This window comes from Watersipora subatra, chromosome 9 (genome assembly GCF_963576615.1).
Source record: "Watersipora subatra chromosome 9, tzWatSuba1.1, whole genome shotgun sequence".
In the NCBI taxonomy this organism is placed as follows: Eukaryota; Metazoa; Bryozoa; class Gymnolaemata; order Cheilostomatida; family Watersiporidae; genus Watersipora; species Watersipora subatra.
In genome coordinates this window covers 50158139-50177949 of record NC_088716.1, presented here as the reverse complement: position 1 = coordinate 50177949, position 19811 = coordinate 50158139, and the positions used below count along the sequence as shown (strand labels likewise).

The 19811-nt window shown below is 37.2% G+C and overlaps 1 protein-coding gene across 1 annotated transcript in view; it reads left to right on the top strand.

Moving 5' to 3' along the window:
• The window catches only part of LOC137405176 (ankyrin repeat domain-containing protein 50-like), a 32653-nt gene that overhangs the window by 11149 nt on the left and 1693 nt on the right, over window positions 1-19811 (top strand). Inside the window, exons 3-12 of the mRNA XM_068091404.1 lie at window positions 3040-3138; window positions 3266-3306; window positions 9771-11240; window positions 11340-11465; window positions 11793-12654; window positions 13240-13375; window positions 17655-17725; window positions 18077-18174; window positions 18317-18516; window positions 19558-19628. Coding sequence (XP_067947505.1) covers window positions 3040-3138; window positions 3266-3306; window positions 9771-11240; window positions 11340-11465; window positions 11793-12654; window positions 13240-13375; window positions 17655-17725; window positions 18077-18174; window positions 18317-18516; window positions 19558-19628 — 3174 coding nt within the window. The remainder of the gene's footprint in view (window positions 1-3039; window positions 3139-3265; window positions 3307-9770; window positions 11241-11339; window positions 11466-11792; window positions 12655-13239; window positions 13376-17654; window positions 17726-18076; window positions 18175-18316; window positions 18517-19557; window positions 19629-19811) is intronic.

Sequence of the window (19811 nt, the reverse complement as noted above, 5' to 3'; positions counted from 1 at the left end):
GCACAGCTAGTAATCTTATAAAGTCGTATAATTATTCTTACAATTAAATATTGTAATAATCTTATAAGAATCAGATAGAAAAATATCATCATCATTTCCTTTACTTTCACTGCTTTGGACATCAGTTGGAATACTAAAGTAGTACTCATTACAAGTGTCCAAAATGTCAGAGTCCGGTAGAATTGGCAAAAAAGAAACGATTACTTTTCAGTACTTCTACGTTAATTACAGAAACCTTCGGCAATTGGACAATGCCATAGACTGGTGAAATGTGCACGTTTTTCTCGTGAAATGCGCACAACCTAATGGTTCTACTCTCTGTCGCACTGCCTTATCGGCATTTCGTTGGCCAGTCTTAATTTTGATTAAAAAGGCTTGTCAAGTTTTTATTGTGATTTGAGGCCAAATTAATCTGTCTATTTATGTATAATCCAATCAGATCGGTAAGGTTTAGGATATTGTCTACAAATTTCAAAGATTTAGTAACATATTTAATTAGGTTTATATGTGTTTTGTATCGCTATTATACTTAAACGACTTCATTGAAAAATGGTTAAATTTGTTGATGAGATTTCGGTACAAAGGTTTGTGACGGTGTCGATGACTAATTTTCGTGAGTTGTGCGCACGAATGCATTTATCATAAAGCTCCCAAACTATCGCTTCGCTCGTGTTTGGCCGTGGGAAAACTATATGCTGATCAAATCAGAGTGAACTGTTTGATAAAAGTTCTTCAATAGTTTGATTAAGTAATTTGCAAAGATCGTGATTTTGAATATTTCTCCGAATAACTTCATGGCGAATATCGACTTACACGTACATTGAACAAGTATAAAGGTTAGGGATTATCCTCTCATGGTAAGATAAATCACAATTCCCTTAAGCATAATGTCTTTCATATTTTTCTATGTATTTTACATTCATAAATAAACCAAATTTCCTTTCATAAGGTGTAAATGGATAACTTAGTAGAAAAGCTGCTCTAAAATTTTGTTTAAAAGGAATCAATGGATATAGTTATGGTATGCGTAGTATCTTAATGTTGCATTTCAACATCACTCTCTTTTGATGATGGACAAAAACTAGCTCTTATTCCCATTACTGTTCTGCTCATAAGTTTCTGATTAAAAGCAAAGGCAATGTAGTAGCCCAAATTCTGGAATGAGCCAAATGATGAGAGTCAAGGTCAAAAGTCTATAGGATCTGTCTGAATCGGGTAATTTGGCAAAGATAGCAGTTAAAGATTTTTTCAAGCCTTTCTGTGGTTATCGCCTCAACCGCATACTCAAATTAATTGTTTCTAAACTTTTGTATTGTTGTATAAGTGTATTGAGAAACAGTATTATGTAATAAGATGTACTTATTTTTAGGTTCAAGCACTTTCTGGTCCTTTTTGGTAAATAGTTCTTTTAATTTTTTTCATGTAAACCCAGTATTTTGTCGAAGAGTTCGACAAATATTGATTCAAGTTGCAAATGATTACCACTGATGATTTAATTAGTTTATGCGCTGTGAGATTATCATATTGATGAAGAACAGTTTTAAATAGTAAGATGCTTTAAGGCTACGATAACCAAACGCTTAGATAACAAGTGTGTTTGCTGTATGCTAAAAGTGTTTTATTGAACTCAACTTCCGGCCTTAAATAAAGTAATTATTTTGTCAGCCCTCATATCGCTAAAGGCTTCACATAGAGTAAAACTCAAAGTTTATCGATAAGCGCAGTACTAATGTTTATTGTCTGCTCAATTACATCAGAGATATTTGTTTGATATTCTGTCACGTGTACCTTTCTAAAATTTACAAAGAGAAGCTGAAAGCACTAATAATATTGAAAGAGGTCCTTTCGTTGAATTGGGTATAAGCATTCGATAAACCTTACACATATCCATAAACTAGGTTGTACCTCTAGGTTCTCTTTTCATCGCTAAGTAACCTGATTTAGTATGTAAATATGTATGTAAATATATGTATATGACTGCATATGTATATGCATACAAGTATGTAGTGTTTATGTATTAAGTATGCCATATCACAAAATCTTATGAAGATACGTCATATCATGAAGTAAGCCTATTATTTGAGCCTATATGAGCCTGGTCTCAGTAATACCTTTAATCTGATATCACCTGTGCATGGGTCGGACCTATGATAACTAAATGGCTAACTCCAAACGTATGGGGAGGGTGAACTGGACACCCTCTTTTAGAATCGAAAACTGACATCTGTAAAAGCACTGCGCTATATCAGTGATGACATCAGGCAGCGTCTAGAGGCCTACTTATCGGCCAGCCTCTGCAACAGGATGAAAATGCTAGCCTCTCGACTTGTTCTCGCCCGCTGAATGCCATTACCTTCCAGTCAAGTGACTCTGGTTCAGCAAAGTCAGAAATCACTTCAACATTTGCATGCAGCTCTATGGAAAAGAATATAACTTCTATACAGCACTTTAAGTGAAATGTGACTATCACTTCAATTATTCCATTGATGACCCGCGGACGAATCTAATAAAACATTATTAGCATGCACCAAACTCATTTCTTCTAAGATAAGCGTTCTGTTGGCATAGCTTAAAAACATTAATCTATTTATTAGGATCTCGAGCTAAGGTCCTTAATGATGCAACACTAAGTACATGTATATGATAGGCACTGTCAAAGAACCCTAATCAACCTGATTATCATCTTGTGTACCCAATCAAAGCAGAAACTACCATAACCCTTCTAAAACCTGGAGGGATCCTCGATTAGAATCCAAACGCTTCCCATGTGCCCAATCTTCTACCTGCTAGGTGTAGCCCCGTTAGTTAATTTATGACCTCACTATGAAGCAAAATGGCTAGATTCATTGCAGTTGATGTTTCTCCTCCTGTGGATGCTGATCAAACAAAGCTTTATTTTAGTCTTGTGCATATAGGCAGTACAAGGGTGCTGTAATTACCTACAGCAGAGAAACATCTCTCAAGGTTGTACATGTATGTGACACACGCTACAAACACGGAATAGTTCAATTGAATGCTCTGTTGAATATATGATTACAGAGCATTGTGGAAAAGAGGCTGGGAAACTCAAAAGGGGTTTCAGCGAGAAGCAGGGGTGCCATGGTTTGGTTAGATAATATCAATGCCTGGCTGGCTGAGGTTAGTATACCTGTAGGTATATTGTAGTCTGAAAGGATAGCAAATATATGCCAACAAGATATCAACAAGACTCTTTCCTCAGTAAATGGCTCAGAGCCAAAATTCTGTTGCTGTTCTGTTTCTTTAGGTTAGAAAAAGAGTAACCCAACTTTCAACCAGTCTGCAGCGGTGGGTGCTCGCATTTACTCGCTGTCATATTGCTGCTTAAAAATAAAATTAGAGGTTAAAATATGTCTACAGATAGAATGAATTTTCCAGCCTAAATCAAGTTGTTTGGAATTAGCTAAATTTGTCTGTTGTTTGGAATTTGTCAAAGAATTTGCTTCTTAAAATGGCAGTCATAACTATAGGCGTTTGATTACAGGAGTTGTGCTTACTTGGTTTTATAGATACTTGCTGGTTAGGAAATAGTATACGAACTGTTTATCTGAGTAAAAGTAGAAATTTGTGAAATTAGAGCTATAGAGTAAAAGTGTGTCAAAAACTTCACTCTACATTCCAATGGTGAAGCACAGGAAGGAATTTATAAATTTCCATTTATGAACTTTCTGTTACTACAACCTTCAATTCACTATCCTGACTCCTCCGCAATATTGTTAGATGTCCAACTTTTAAAACACGTTTGTTCAACTTCTTCAATATTTCCTTACTTCTGTCTTTTTATTCATTTTTTGGTATGTAAGTAAAAACATCATTTTGCTGATAAATACTAAGGCCAATAAAAACTTTTTCTCTTTGTAAGAAAGATTTTTAGACTTTGTTTCCTACACCGATGGCTGCATTGTGTTGGGTTATAAATTTTGAGCTTTGATTAAAGATAGAAGGAAGAATTAAGCAACTCAGCCACCCGCTACAGAGACCCTTCATTACATCGCTAGCTGCCAACAGTGTGTATAATATAATATATCTAGTCATTTCTCAGTGACTAGCAGTTCGCATACAATAAAATACGTGTTGAATCTATTCTAAACATAGACTTATTAACTATACAGTAAACTATAACTAGTAACCATACTGTATAGTTAATAGGTCTATGATTCTAAATATAGCTCCTAGCATTGTCATCCTTTGTTAGCTACGTAATACTCTTTTAATACCTGGTGTTCTTACGGTATTACACTATCTATGGTTGTCTGTTCTCAACAAATGACACAGGCACTGCAGGTTCAGACATAATCCCTGCTAGCGAGACAAATCCTTCTGTTAGTGCCGCGTCGCTATAATCCCTTGTTTCTCAGATAATTTAAACTATCTTATATCATTTTGTTTGATTTGGTTATTTGACATTATCAATCACATTGTATGCATATGCTCTGTGGTCCTCCACGCTCTTGAGGGTGGGTGATGGTCGGCCCTGTATTTTAAACAGCACCTTGCTTTACTGAGTCTATCTTGAGGTTTGCAGTGCCATCTAGGTATAATGATAAGATTAGTCTCTGACTCCAATGTCATGGAAGACGCGTAGTATCCAAGGCTATCTAAACATAAGCTCCGGATGGTCTGAAAAAGTTTCTTCTCAAGATTGCGTCACTTCAGCTACAGGTTTCGGCGCAGTTGATTTGCTATCGAACCCCTTGGAATATCAAGAGCGACCAATTATATGGAGTGTGACAATATAGTCGGTTGTGTTTCAATATTAACTGAGTTGACACTATCTACACTCACCATGAACATGTCAGTTTTACTGGTCTTTTAAAACTGTAGGAAATATTATTTCATCATGTGTATGTTAGGCAGTATTTCCAATAGTGTCAAATCTATGTAAATCAACACCTTATCATTTGTGTACCCATGCCAAATGGTGCTTCTACTGCTTATCCTCTCCCTTGTCAATGCCAGCTGTGGATTCGCATGTTTCGTCTTCTCATCTACAAGAGCACTTGAAGTGACCCCCGGTGTCAAATAAACGCTCGCCTGCCGCGATCTGTTACAGTGATATCGAGCAATCAAGTGGAATAGACTGAGTCAATATTTTTTGTTTCATTGAATAAATTGAAAATATTTTGTTTAACTGACGGCTTTGGATACCTGATACACCGCACTTAATTGGTTGCTATTGGTTACAACCCTGAGATGTAGTGACTTGGATGTGGGCTGAGCAGCCGCCTCACACACGCCTTCAGTTTGCTCACAGGCGTGTCTATATATCTACACTCACTTCGCTGACTTAGAAGGTAAGTTTGTCTTTTTCATAGTTGTTTTAAATTAGGGCTCCTTGAGAATGCTCTTAAATTCTGTATGCGTAAGTGGACATGTGAAGCATCCAGATTCCAGCCACTTACTCACAATTTTAGGATAGTTATGTTTGTTGCTGTGTTTATTGAGAATTGGGTTAGGCAGGGTTTGTTGACAGCAAAAAAAGCATGAGTGTACAGTGTCATTAGCAGCCATGGCCTGATATCCTTACAATTATTTTAATTTTTTTAAGCTAAGATAACCAAAGGCTTACTTTATACTAAATGTATTTGGTGCTTCCATAAAGTTATCCCCTGCCGGTAGCATATTACTGGAAACAGGAAGTAGAAGGTATGATAATTTTATGTTGATGGATATGCGTAAAAATAAGCGTATACTTATTTTATAGAGAATCCGACAGCACTCTAAGTTAGGAGGTCATTTACTGCTTATGTACCAACTAACCCATGATTCTAAGATATGTATCTTTATCGTAACTATATAATCGAAGGGATCTATGTTCTCGGTATGTATTCCATAGAAACAGAACTAAAGCTAAAGTTGTTTTCAAGCATTAGAAGTGTGGTCTGAGGCAAGCTAGTTGAGTGTGCCTATATGAGTTCATCCTGATCAGTGGTCTCTTGTAATAGCTTGGAGTCAGTTGCCATAGAAGGTGCGCAAAGAGATATTCATGCGTTGAAACAATGTCAATTCTCATAGCTTATGGTACAAGCAAAACTTTGTTTATCAAAAAAACTTTTTTGTTCCTAAAACAACTTCCAATAAACTTTCAAGCCGACAACTGAATTACTCCAAAATGTTGAGCTCGATTAAAAAAAATCGCTGCTGAATTTATATACTGAAATATTTTTACTCAATCCACATTTGAAATAACATTTTTAAAAGTTACATACAATTACTCTGATTGGTCAACCGAAAGAAAAAAGTATTTAAATTTGGCAATTTTTTATAACCCGATCGTGGCTATTGTTGCCTTAGAATATAACACTGAGCTTTTTGTAAGCATTTATCTCTGATGACTTGTCAGATTGGTGGTCGTAATTAAACATCTACTCATTTAATCCCAGTTTCTCTTTGGCGATCAGCTCTTTAATCTCAGTTTCTTTTTGGTGGTCAGCTCATTGAATTTCAGTTTCTCTTTGGTGGTCAGCTCATTTAAGCTCTGTTTCTCTTTGGTGGTTAGCTCATTTAAGCTCTGTTTCTCTTTGGTGGCCAGCTCTTTAGTCTCAGTTTCTTTTTGGTGGTCAGCTCATTTAATCTCAGTTATTCTCTGGGGATCAGTTCATTTAATCTCTGTTTCTTTTTGGTGGTCAGCTCATTTAATCTCAGTTTCTCTTTGGTGATCAGTTCATCTAATCTCCGTTTCTTTTTTGGTGGTCAGCTCATTGAATTTCAGTTTCCCTTTGGTGGTTAGCTCATTTAATCTCAGTTTCTCTTTGGTGGTCAGCTCTTTAATCTCAGTTTCTCTTTGATAAATTCCATTATAATTACATTACATTGCGGAGCATGAAGCCAAGCCACTTGTGAGATATGTATGGCAGGATACTAGTGAGACATGTGAAGTCTGATGGAAACCATCATATAGGGAAGTTCTCTTACTAGTCTGTTATATATAGTAGTATACAATATAGTATGTATATATGTTGCCAGAGAGGTGCTACAAGCTTGCTATAAGTAGTCTAACGTACTTTAAACCTCACCTTGATTTGCTGATTTAAACCAGTAAGCATTAAACCTCACCCTGATTTGTTGATTTAAACCAGTAAGCATTAAACCTCACCCTGATTTGCTGATTTAAACCAGTAATCATTAAACCTCACCCTGATTTGCTGATTTAAACCAGTAATCATTAAACCTCACCCTGATTTGCTGATTTAAACCAGTAATCATTAAACCTCACCCTGATTTGCTGATTTAAACCAGTAAGCATTAAACCTCACCCTGATTTGCTGACTTAAACCAGTAAGCATTAAACCTCACCCTGATTTGTTGATTTAAACCAGTAAGCATTAAACCTCACCCTGATTTGTTGATTTAAACCAGTAAGCATTAAACCTCACCCTGATTTGCTGACTTAAACCAGTTAGCATTAAACCTCACCCTGATTTGCTGATTTAAACCAGTAAGCATTAAACCTCACCCTGATTTGTTGATTTAAACCAGTAAGCATTAAACCTCACCCTGATTTGCTGACTTAAACCAGTAATCATTAAACCTCACCCTGATTTGCTGATTTAAACCAGTAATCATTAAACCTCACCCTGATTTGCTGATTTAAACCAGTAAGCATTAAACCTCACCCTGATTTGCTGACTTAAACCAGTAAGCATTAAACCTCACCCTGATTTGCTGATTTAAACCAGTAATCATTAAACCTCACCCTGATTTGCTGATTTAAACCAGTAAGCATTAAACCTCACCCTGATTTGCTGACTTAAACCAGTAAGCATTAAATGTCACCCTGATTTGTTGATTTAAACCAGTAAGCATTAAACCTCACCCTGATTTGTTGATTTAAACCAGTAAGCATTAAACCTCACCCTGATTTGCTGATTTAAACCAGTAAGCATTAAACCTCGCCCTGATTTGCTGATTTAAACCAGTAAGCATTAGCAGATAAGTTTAAAATCAAACTATTTTCAACCATTTTAGTTGCTGTGAATTTAAAAAAAACATTTTATTGAATCTTTTTATTAGCTAATTGCGCGTATGTCGAATGAGAATCGCCAGTTTGTAGACACGGTAAATAGTTAACTATATAAGCAGAATACAAAAAGGCGCGGTTGTGCCAGCTAAATGCTATTAGCTACTGATTGGTTTTTGATGAATTTAATAAATTATAATGTTAACTAAAAATACATATATTATAGCGCATATAAGTCTTTATTTAAGATTTTTGTTGGTTCCTTTTACATTCATGCCTTTATCTCCATTGAAGGTCTTTGCTCCAACCAGCATTAATTTAAGAAAAAATTCATGAGTGCTTTCTTTTCAAAGTACAAGTATATAATTAGTTATATAATTATATAATTATAATTGCATAATTATAATTATATTACAATAGTTATATAAATATAATTATATAATTATAATTATATAATTATAATTATATAATTATAATTATATAATTATATAATAAATATATTATGGTATAATAATTATATAACAGTAATTATATAACACACTTAGCATGAAACAATTCCTTGTACAAAAAAGTTTGGGCCTAAGCTAGGATATAATTTAACTAGACAGGGCTAAACAGATAGTGAAGTAGCTGCACAATAGAATAATATCGCTGCATCATGTTGTGGTACGGCCGCTCATTCACTTTGTTGATATATTAGAAAAAAAATTGTAGTTTGATTTCAGTAGTATATCAAAATTTGGAGTAAATGTGCTATTCATAAAGTTAGCAAAAAATGAGTTCATTATGACATATTTACCATGCACACAATACACGAGTAGGTGAACTCAGTATAAATGTGAATTGTGAGAATGTTTATGCATTTCAAATCTTTCACACGCAATTCCTTAACATCCAGGAGTGAGTATAATTTTCTTATAAATGTAAAAAGTGTGTCTTGGACGCCCAACTGAAATGGATTCCTGTGCACAAATATTTATCTAGTAGAGGCATGCTTCTAGAACCGTTTATGGGCTTGTTAATAAAACAGCCGATCCGTCTTCTTGTTGACAATTTTCTCGATTTCTTGTTTTCTGAAGTAAAGTAGTTTGAATTATTTACATGACGAGTGTGATTGCTGTTTGTAGTCATGTAATGAAGTCAGCAGAAAATAGATTTTATAACGACCAGTTGTTAAGTCTATTGTTAAGTCTATTATTGCCGGATGCTTGGGCACGAGACATCCGATCTCAGACCTTTATGTGCTTAATATCCAGTGTCCGTATGACATCAAATTCTGTTTGTTCATGGCTGCTGGTTTCAAGATCAAAGAGAACTTCTTACATAGAAATTCCTTATGTCTTTGGCAATGTTCAAGTAGTATATCATGGTTTCCACGAGACATTCGATTAAATTTGTCACAAAGATAATCTGAGCTAACCAGCTGCCTGGAAATTAGCACGATCTCATGTATCAGAACATTGACATGCTTGCAGCAAAGGGTCAAAACCAAAATTTGATAATGCTGCCATCAGTTTTAACCTTGAACTCTAATCTAGTTGTGTTAGCAGTAGGTCAGCAGGTAATACTTATCTTTCTGCATATCAATATCTTCCCTTGAACTATTGTATATTTATATCATGACTTTTATAATATAAAAACTAACACAATGCACATAATTTCAAATTTATTTTCTAGCCGTGAGTATTAGCGTATATTTATTCAAATAGTCATGATAGAAATGATGTATTACCGGTATTTGTTTTAAAAGCTAATATTCTGCGTCTCTAAACACAGACACATGTATTTACAGAGTTTGCTGCTCAACAGCTGACAGTGGCATGGCGTCCAGCCAGGATTTGTCTGTGCATGGTATTCGCTTGAGCTATGAAAGTCGTAGCCCAGAGACTCCGAACATTGCACCGTCACCGCACCTACAGCTCATGCGCAAAGAGACACCATTTCACATGTACAGAGAAGACAAATCCTCATCTGCCCAACTATCTATACAAGTGCGCGTTTTCCGAATTCACGAGATGCTAAGAAGATATCGTACAGCTACAACCATAAAGCGAAATTTTCACCTTGACAGACGCCGGAGACCACACACTTTTCATACACGTGACAATGCTGTGACACTGCTTGGGAAGGGACTAGACTTGGCTCAGTGTAAAACCATGGAAAGAAGAGAATTGGTCAAAAGCAGCAAGTGCTCGTTATGTTTGTGCAAATACTATGCACATGAAGACTGCGACCACAACAACTTGATTCAAGGTAGACATCAACAGTGCGTGTGCGAGTGCTACTGCCATCTGGGGTTAGAGGAAACGAGTATCATTCATTTGGCTGCAAAATCTGGTTCAATTAAGGTTTTAGACCACCTCCTTCAAACGAAACACCGAGTTGATATATTAGACAGACAAGGAAATACTCCACTGCAGCTAGCAACCATGTATGGTCATACCGCCACCGCCAGCTTGCTATTGCGTCGAAGGGCTGATCCAAATAAATGTGACAGAGAAGGCAACTCAGCTCTACACTACGCTGCCAAGAATGGACACCTTACAATTTTGGGAGAGTTGCAACGGTATGGAGCCAACGTAAACTGCAGCAATGCCCAACTTCACACTCCTCTACATCTCGCAGTTATGGCAAGAAACTACCTGACTGTAAAGAGTTTACTGCATAACGCTGACATAGACATCAATATGAAAGATCTAGATGGAAACACTGCTCTGCATTTAGCTCTCCAGTTTTATGACTCGCGTATCGCTCTCATGCTCATCAAAGACCAGAGGCTTGAGGTCAATGCTAAAAATATTGAAGGTAAAACAGCCCTTCACCTCGCAGCTGAGTTACAAAAAGAGTTGATAGTCAAGCATCTCCTTAAGATAGACCAAGTCAATGCAAACATACTGGACAATAGTGGAAACAGCGCCTTGCACCTGGCTGTCCAAACAGGTGGTCTAGACCTGACACGAGAATTTCTGTCTCAATCAAATTATCTTGAAGGAAGGACAACTGCGAATCTGTCCTATAATCAACCAAAAGTGGACTTAGAATGTAAAAATATTCTTGGGCTCACTCCTTTACACATGGCCATCGCCAGTGACAACACAGCTGTTAGCGATTGTCTGATTGACACTGGAAGCAACTTTTTGGCTAAAGATGCTGATGGGAATAGTTGCTTACATTTTGCAGTGGCTGCCGGGAGTCTTCCCATTGTGAAAAAGCTGCTATCTTTGGGAATGGATCCAAATGTAGCGAATAACATTGGAGACACATGTTTGCATGTAGCAGCCCACTTTAGGCATTCGAAAGTAGCCGAATATCTGTTGGCACACGGAGCAAAAGTTAATTGCGCTAACTCTGTTATGTCGACTCCTCTTCACCAAGCGGTAGACAGTAACTGCGAGCCTATTATAGCATTGCTACTGAAGCATGACGCGAACATCAATGCAAAAGATGTGAATGGCAGAACTCCGCTCCATCTCGCAGTTATAAAGAAGTATGAAATGTTGGCAATTGAGCTACTAAACACTTGCACCAACTTTGATTTAGATTCCTGTGACAGAAAAGGCGACACTCTGCTACATTTGACATGCAAATATGGCCTCTTAAAAGCTGCTAAAGCGATTCTTAAACGTAAGCCTGAACTATTGTTTGCCTTGAATGTCTATGGCAACAGTCCCCTACACTACTCTTGTAAGTACAAACAGCACAAATTGACTCGTCTTCTCATCTCTATAGCAAAAAAGCAAGAGCAAGTCAAAGAGTTAATCAATCAAACTAATATTGCCGGGAAGACCGCGTTACATCTGTCTTCTAAGTACGGCGATGTGAGCTCCTCCATGTTTCTTGTTGACAATGGAGCTCATATCGATGCTGCCGACAAGAAAGGCCAGACAGCTCTTCATATGGCATCATTAAGTTCTCAACCGGAGTCCTCTATTGCGATATCACAACTGCTTGTCGAGCGAGGAGCCGACATCAACTTAGCTGACATTTCAGGAGAGACGCCTCTGCATGAGGCAGCAAAATCAGGAAATTTGTCTATGGTCTCATTTTTGCTAGCCAAGGGTGCCAACATTGATGTCACGAACGCGAATGAACACACTCCGCTACATCTGGCTGCGGCTTATGGAAAAGAGAAGAGTATGAATGTTTTGATCTCGGAAGGTGCTGACTACCTCAAAGCAACGAGCAAGGGAAATACTTCGATTCACGGTACAGCAGCATCTGGAAATATTCAAGCTCTTGTCCTACTTGTCGAGCGTGGAGTATCACTTTCAACAAAAAATGAAGTTGGAATGAATACACTCCATGTGGCCGCTGCAAATGATCAAGATATCATCATAGACTACCTGGTGGAGAGTGGAGTAGGGCTGATGGAAAAAGATAACAACGGTCGCACTCCTTTGCACATTGCCTGTTCACGAGGTAACATGAAGGCTGTAGAAGCTCTTTTGAAATACGGTGCTGATTTGAATCAGGTAGACAACCATGGTTTATCTGCCTTGGATTATGCCAAAATCGCAAAGAAGGTTGAAGTGATAGATACATTGATTGCATACAATGAAATCGCAAATGGGCCTTTTGAAGTTGACTTCACCGTGAAAGAGAACAGTAACATCGTAGACATCCTATCGGAAGATGCTGATGAGCTATTGCTTGCAAACCCTCTCGGTTCAGCCACCGTAAGTAAAGTTCTAACTCCTTGTAAAAACTTAGGCAAGCGGGCCCCACCATCACCCATCCTCAGGGCTAAATTATGCTAAACATTGCAAAAACTAAGTCTTGCCATATCTATTTCAGAGTGATTATGGAGTCATTTCATATCTGAGTTTTGTGCAAAAGGTTAATTTTTTCAACAATGCTCATGATAAGCGTAGACTGTCCCCCCTCACCTGTCGAAGGTTTCCAGGCCTCATACAGTGCACTGAGAAAACTGAAGCTAGAAAGGATTTTTGTTATAGCAAGCACTGCTCGCTTTGCAAAGAGGTAAACTTGTCATTTGAGTGAAGTGAGTTTAATGTTCGGCCTGATTGCTATGTACCAGTTTATTGGCGACTAACAGTCAATTCTCCAGTTAATTAATATAAGAATGTTAAGATAAATTGTGTATTTGTTAGTGTAACATATTGTAATGAACCATTTTTATGTTTGATTCAAAGTCAAATGACCTGCGTGTACACATCAATAGAAGCTTGCCCAAAGTGCCACTGCGATGTGATCAACTTAAATTTATTGTACTAGTCAATCATGGTAGTTACTCACTGCAGAAAAGGGCGCAGACGGATCTAGCAGAGGAGCAAGTTACGTCTGTAGAGTCAGTCCATGATGAGCTGAGATCCAACTGTACTGAGGATGATATAGCTGACCAGCTAGGACTTCTCGTGCAGCCGCTGTCTACTCCAGGTTATTCAAAAGCGACATTTTAAAACTGTTTTATTCCCTTTTAGACTTTCTTTTTCATGCTTGTAGTAGATGTTGGTAGTCGTACTTGTAGTGCTGGTAGTCGTGTTGAGATGGGAGTTCACACTGGTACAAACCGTCAATGAGAATGAGAATTGAAAGTAGACAGTTGATATCTTTGTGAACTCCTTTCTCAAGTTTCTTCTATGTTTTCTACTTTTGCTCTGACATGAACGGCAGGTGCTGACTCTATGCAGCATGATCAATTTGAGTCCCCTGAAATGAGGAAAAGCCAAGAGGCAGCTTTCTCTGCTGCCTCTGGATCTTTGGTCTTTGAATCAGAAAGGAGAGAAACATCGTCTGTGACAGGTTAGTATATTCAGAGCTCCCCCTAGTGATACAATCTCAATGAGTCAGTAAGTTTTTATCAAATTGCAATGAGACATTTTTGATTTCATACTCATGGGGTAAGCGTATGGAGTCTGCGTATGCCCTTCATATTTATGTCATGTACCTATGAGAATTTTAGAAGAATTTCAGTAGATTTTGCCACAAATAGAGTTCACAAAGGTAGGCGAGCATCGCTGAGGCGGCGAGACAGTGAATACAGATATGGGTACACATGTCCTCACAACATATTGTTACGAAACCGTAACCTGAGATTTAAATCTATACCTAATATTTGTAAGCTACAATAAATGACTACTCATCATTTAACAACAGCTTCTGAGGGATGCTAAATATATCATTTGTCGACTTATAATTGATGGAGTAATTGCTAAGTCGATCACATATTGTCAAAAGTGGTATATTGTTACGGTAATAACTACAAATTAATGCATACTGGTAAGCCTCTACAATTCTTCATCGAGCAACCCCAGTTAACACTAGATATTTTTCCATTCTCAAGAGTGGTCTATGATAGGTATCTGAAGGGACCCTTCATTACACTAATGTTTAATTAGCCCTAAGACTTATCAGTCTCAAAGACTTAAACCATGCAAGGGGGTTGTACCCAGTCATCCTGTGGCACTAAAATATTGATTTATAATGAGTCTTCGATTTATATTGAGTCATTGAGTCATTGAGTTGCATTGAGTCATTGAGTTGCATTGAGTCATTGAGTTGCATTGAGTAATTGAGTTGCATTGAGTCATCGATTTGCATTGCGTTGAATTGAGTCATTGAGTTGCATTGAGTCACTGAGTTGCATTGAGTCATTAAGCTGCATTGAGTCATTGAGTTGCATTGAGTCATTGAGTTGCATTGAGCCATTGAGTTATATTGAGTCATTGAGTTGCATTGAGTCATTGACCTGCAATGAGTTATCGATCTACATTGAGTCATTGATTTGCATTGAGTCATTGAGTTGCATTGAGTCATTGATTTGCATTGAGTCATTGATCTGCATTGAGTGATCGATCTGCATTGAGTCATTGATCTGCATTGAGTGATCGATCTGCACTGAGTCATTGAGTTGCATTGAGTCATTGAGTTGCATTGAGCCATTGAGTTATATTGAGTCATTGAGTTGCATTGAGTCATTGACCTGCAATGAGTTATCGATCTACATTGAGTCATTGATTTGCATTGAGTCATTGAGTTGCATTGAGTCATTGATTTGCATTGAATCATTGATTTGCATTAAGTCGTTGATTTACAATTAATTGTTAACGCACCCTAAGTAGTTGATTTACAATGAGCCATTGAGCGGCACACCAAATGGTATGAATGCCTATTAAACACTAATCTTTGTTTAGTGGGTCTGAACTGAATTGAAATTATTTCATTAGCTGACCTTTTGCTGTGCTTCCTGGCTAGATATTTATCTGATGTCAGTGTTGAGACACATTTTATATCATGGAAGAAGCAGCACGAGTTAAAAAATGGCTTATTTTTTAGCTGATATGAGCATTTAGCTCAGATACAGGTATCGAATAATTGAAGAAGAATTTGTTTCGTGGAATATGGCAAAATAACTTTAGTAGTTGTGTTATGTTTACTTACAATCTTGTTTATTGCTACTAAATATTAATGTAGGAACAAACCTTAAATATTATCCAAAAGAAAGATGTTTGTCACTGAGTCTATTTCACTTACTCGGTAGTTGGGCGCCTTAATGTAAAACTTTATTGCCCATTTTATGTTGCTATTGTATTTTTGACAATCAATAAGGTTTGTGGCTGATCAGCCAGTTTAATGTTTTTTTTTTGTAATGAAATGGGCTAAAAATGTTTAGCAACTATTTAAAGTGACACTGCTTATTTTGGGCTAATCTAAAACTTGGCAGCAGTGATGCCTTTTAATATTTTAAGAAGTAATAAACCGTGAAAATGGGTAGTCTAGTGCCTCCTGAACGTAAGTAATGAGTTTGGCTCAATTGTTGAAATTAAAACAGGATCAGGTATGTAAAACATTGTTTCGAGATCACAATAATATATAGACATTTAGTAACAATTATAAGTTTTAGGTTAGCACAAAGGACGTTGTTTAAAAAGCAAAATTAACTTAAATTGCAACCTGAATTGATAACACATTCATAAAATTACTAATTCATACTTCGCAAAATTCATATAATTCGCAAAAAATAAATAATTTTTGAAATGTTTGTTGTAAAGCTTACTTCTGCCCATTTAAATTTGCATTTTTATTATTTTCAAATCTTTCCAATCATCTTTATCTTAACAGATTAGTTATTTACGAAAGGATTTTGAATTGAAATCCGAATTGAATCAGACTGGAAGAATTGGTTTTGCATACAAAGGCATAAACACTGTTAATAAAATGAGTTTAGAGTTGCATTCAATTAAATTCTTTCATTCCTGTCAATTCTATGCAAGTCAGTTGAGAGTGTAAAAATGAGTAGGGCTTTAGCTGACCGTTAATGTTTGTTTCCATCATTAATCTTACTTTGCAATGTAAAGGGTATTACCCAAAATTATTCTGTGCTTGAAAGCTTTCCCGGCATTCTATGTGCCCAGTGCCCACAGCTTCATTACAAGAAACTTCAAAAAAACAGCTCCACAACGACGTGTAAGAAGTTCTGGTATGGATATTGCAAAAGAATTTGTTCAGATTTTGATGGCAACACCCAAGCGCTGCCGCTCAACAGATACCCCTTTAACTCAACCAAACGTCACTCAGCCAGAAAAAAGAGAAGTGGTGGTAGTCCCAGGACATTTACTATACAATGTCGACTCGCAACACCCTCTGACTATCGATGAACAGTTAAAGCCTCAAGAAGTGCAGAGTGATGATGACTTACTTAAACATGCCCGAGTGCCAAATCTTCAAGAGACGCCAAGTTCTGAGATTCTGACTTCTGTCAATCATCCAATAGCTAAAGAGGAGATTGTCAGTACCGCAGCTAAGAAAGTGGAGCTAGAGCAACAGTTAGAGTTGGCAGAGCGGAATGGGGAGTTAGCTAATGATGGTCAATATGCAAACTCAGCTGAAGTTGACCTTGCATTCACCGATGTCTCTCCTCAATTTGTCACTGATGACGATATCGAAGGTAGCGCAGCCATTGTGGGTGAAGTCAGCGACATCATTAACCAATATCTTGCAGTTATTTTACACTAACCTGTGAGGTTAAATGGCTCTTTTCAGCACTAATACAACCGTGACATTCTTCGTCGTTTGTATCATTGTTTAAATTACTTTCGTGCAAATACCATCTAACTTTTCATTGTTAATTTGCGTTAGCATGTTTGTCATGTAACAGGTAGGCATGATCGTCACAATAAAAATGTCAACGCCGTGTAATGTGTTGTGAAATTATGTGTTTGCAGAGGATAGATGTCCCAAATATGTGCATCTAGGGTAAATAACTAATGCTGCTTCGTAACTCCCTGAATCACTGCAACTGAGTTGATTCATGCCAGTCCAAATCATATGAATTCTTAAGGGAGTTGTTTACTCAGCAGGTTGTGAGCAGACAACTTCTTTAAGTTTCATTTGGTTTGAACCACTGCAAGTAGTGTGCCTTGTAGAGATGTGCTTTCTTTTTCTTTGCAATCGTGTGCTTATTTTTCTTACACTGCTGTGTGTAGAAGTTCTTGAACTCTTATTAATAGATGTTTCACTGGGCGAAAACTAAGAGTGTATTGCTTGTCCTCATTTTATGTCAAGGTTCTCTTCACCAGCTTTGTGTCATCTGTAGCTTGTATCTATATTATGAATTGCACCTTGATCTTATTACTGTGCTTGATGCTGACTCTGCAGCTCTTGTAACATACCTTTGTCTAGAAGAATATTTTCATGGATTGACTATGATTTACAGGCGAGCCGTCTCATTCCAGCCTACAGAAAGTGATGAGTTCGGCTCTATTGTTGAAATTAAAACATGATCAGGTATGTACAACTTTGTTTCGAGCTCACAATAATATGTAAACATATAGTAAGGATCATAGGTTTCAAGTTAGCACGAAGGATATTGTTCAAGAGGGAGCAATTAATAAAAAATAACTTTTTGGAACATTTGACAATGGAAAGTTAAAATATAGATTTTTTAAAATTAGACTTGGTCTGCATTGCAAATTCGTTTGTTTGTCTCTTTAGTTCTTTGTCTTTTACTAATAATACACATGCCGTTGTACACTAAAATCGCTACTTTCTTTTTTAACAGGCGAGCAAACTTCTGTCGGAACCTTCAATGGCGCATCAGTTAAAAGCTGTTTTGACAAATGCATAAACATTTTGTAGAAATTGGTGACACACGAGGAAGCAGATGATTTTGAAAAAGTGACAAGTAAGAAGAAAAAAGAGCGCGGGGCAAAGCCACGACAGCCAAGGCTGACACGGTACTCAAAGATGGGAGAACTAAATTTCACTACAATTAGCTAATTTTGAAACTCATATCTTGCCATAAAGTTAGTCACATGACCTGAGTGGCAGCTTACAATACTTATGAACCATCCAATGCTATTGTATTGTTTCATCTAGAGCCAAACCATCTTCAGCGGTGCTATCACAAACAAGCAATGATGATGATGATGACGCCTTAGAGACCATCATATCGCAGTTATCTCCTACTCCTAGCATCGAGAAAAACATCAGTACTGCGACATTACCGTCACTCATAGTGGAAGAGCCCAAAAATCCATCGCCTATAGAGGTGCTCAGCAAACCCCCTACACCTTTGTGTAAGTATTTTTCATTTGACTAATTCGAAAATGGCTATACCAGGTCTGTAACATTGATTTCTACAGCAGCCGGAATCTAGCCAAAATTGAGGCATCACTTCAATGCACCAGTTACGCGCAATGCTAGTTTTATATTTTTACTAGCGAAATGTTCAGCATTGCACAGGTATTTAAATCAGCTTATAAACAGTGATAGCAATGACACACTTATAAACAATGCCATTTGCCATTAGATTGGTACATTGCCAATGGCTAATTTAAGTCAACTACATGTAGTTAACTACAGCTCTTTCTAATTCAGAGAATAATGCTGATCTGCAGCGTATTTCCACCTACATAACACAACACACATATATTGTACATAACAACATACATTGCTCAACGAATCCATCAATCTTGCGCAGTTAAATTGGTAAGGCATTTGCATGGCGAATGAGCGGTTCCAAGATAAAATCTTCTGCGGTATGGAGTCTCCATTCCGAGATTTTAATAGCTATTACCGGACATACCGAACTTCACAAGAACACGCAAACAAACTGAGATTCACATATATAGGTTTGCTATTGCTGTTAACATGCAGCTTTACAATTTCATTCAATTTTCTCATTTAATTAACAATCATCGGTGGAAATTTGCCTGTAATGATATTTAAATAACATCATGCTGTTTCATGTACCTTGTGATCATGTTTTCTACTTCCCATGTGCCAGCATAAGTGATGGCATCTATGATGGAGGGTCTATGTGTTCTGGTTCCAAATGTGTACTGACGAGTGAGGGCTTTGACTGCACTGGCTGTGTAGGCTAGGTATACAAGTGTACTCACAGTAGTGTAGGCAGAGGGTACTGAGTATGTACTTTTGTGTGTATATTTGGGTATACACACTGAGTATGTAATTGGGTCCTGTGCATACTAAGGATACAGTGGTACTTCTTAAATGTGCTTAATTTGATAAAGGCTACATCCCACACTTATCATTTGCTAATGGAGATTTACAGAGGCTTTACGGAAATATTATGTAGCTATGGTTTGTTCTTGTAGCGAATCAAGGTTTTCCTACCATTGCAGTAGCTCCACCTCCTGAGCCAGTCGACTTGAGTCGTAACTACACAGTATGTAGTCATTTTATTTATCTCTGCTTCAATTTTGTTCATGTAAGGAGAAATGCTTTACGCCATTTCCCTAACAGACTTCAAATCATTCTATACTAGCCTGCTGAATACTGGAAAAAGGGAGGGTAGTCAAATGACTAAAGAAATTATGGTTTCATTTTTTAGACACAGGGTAATTGTAAT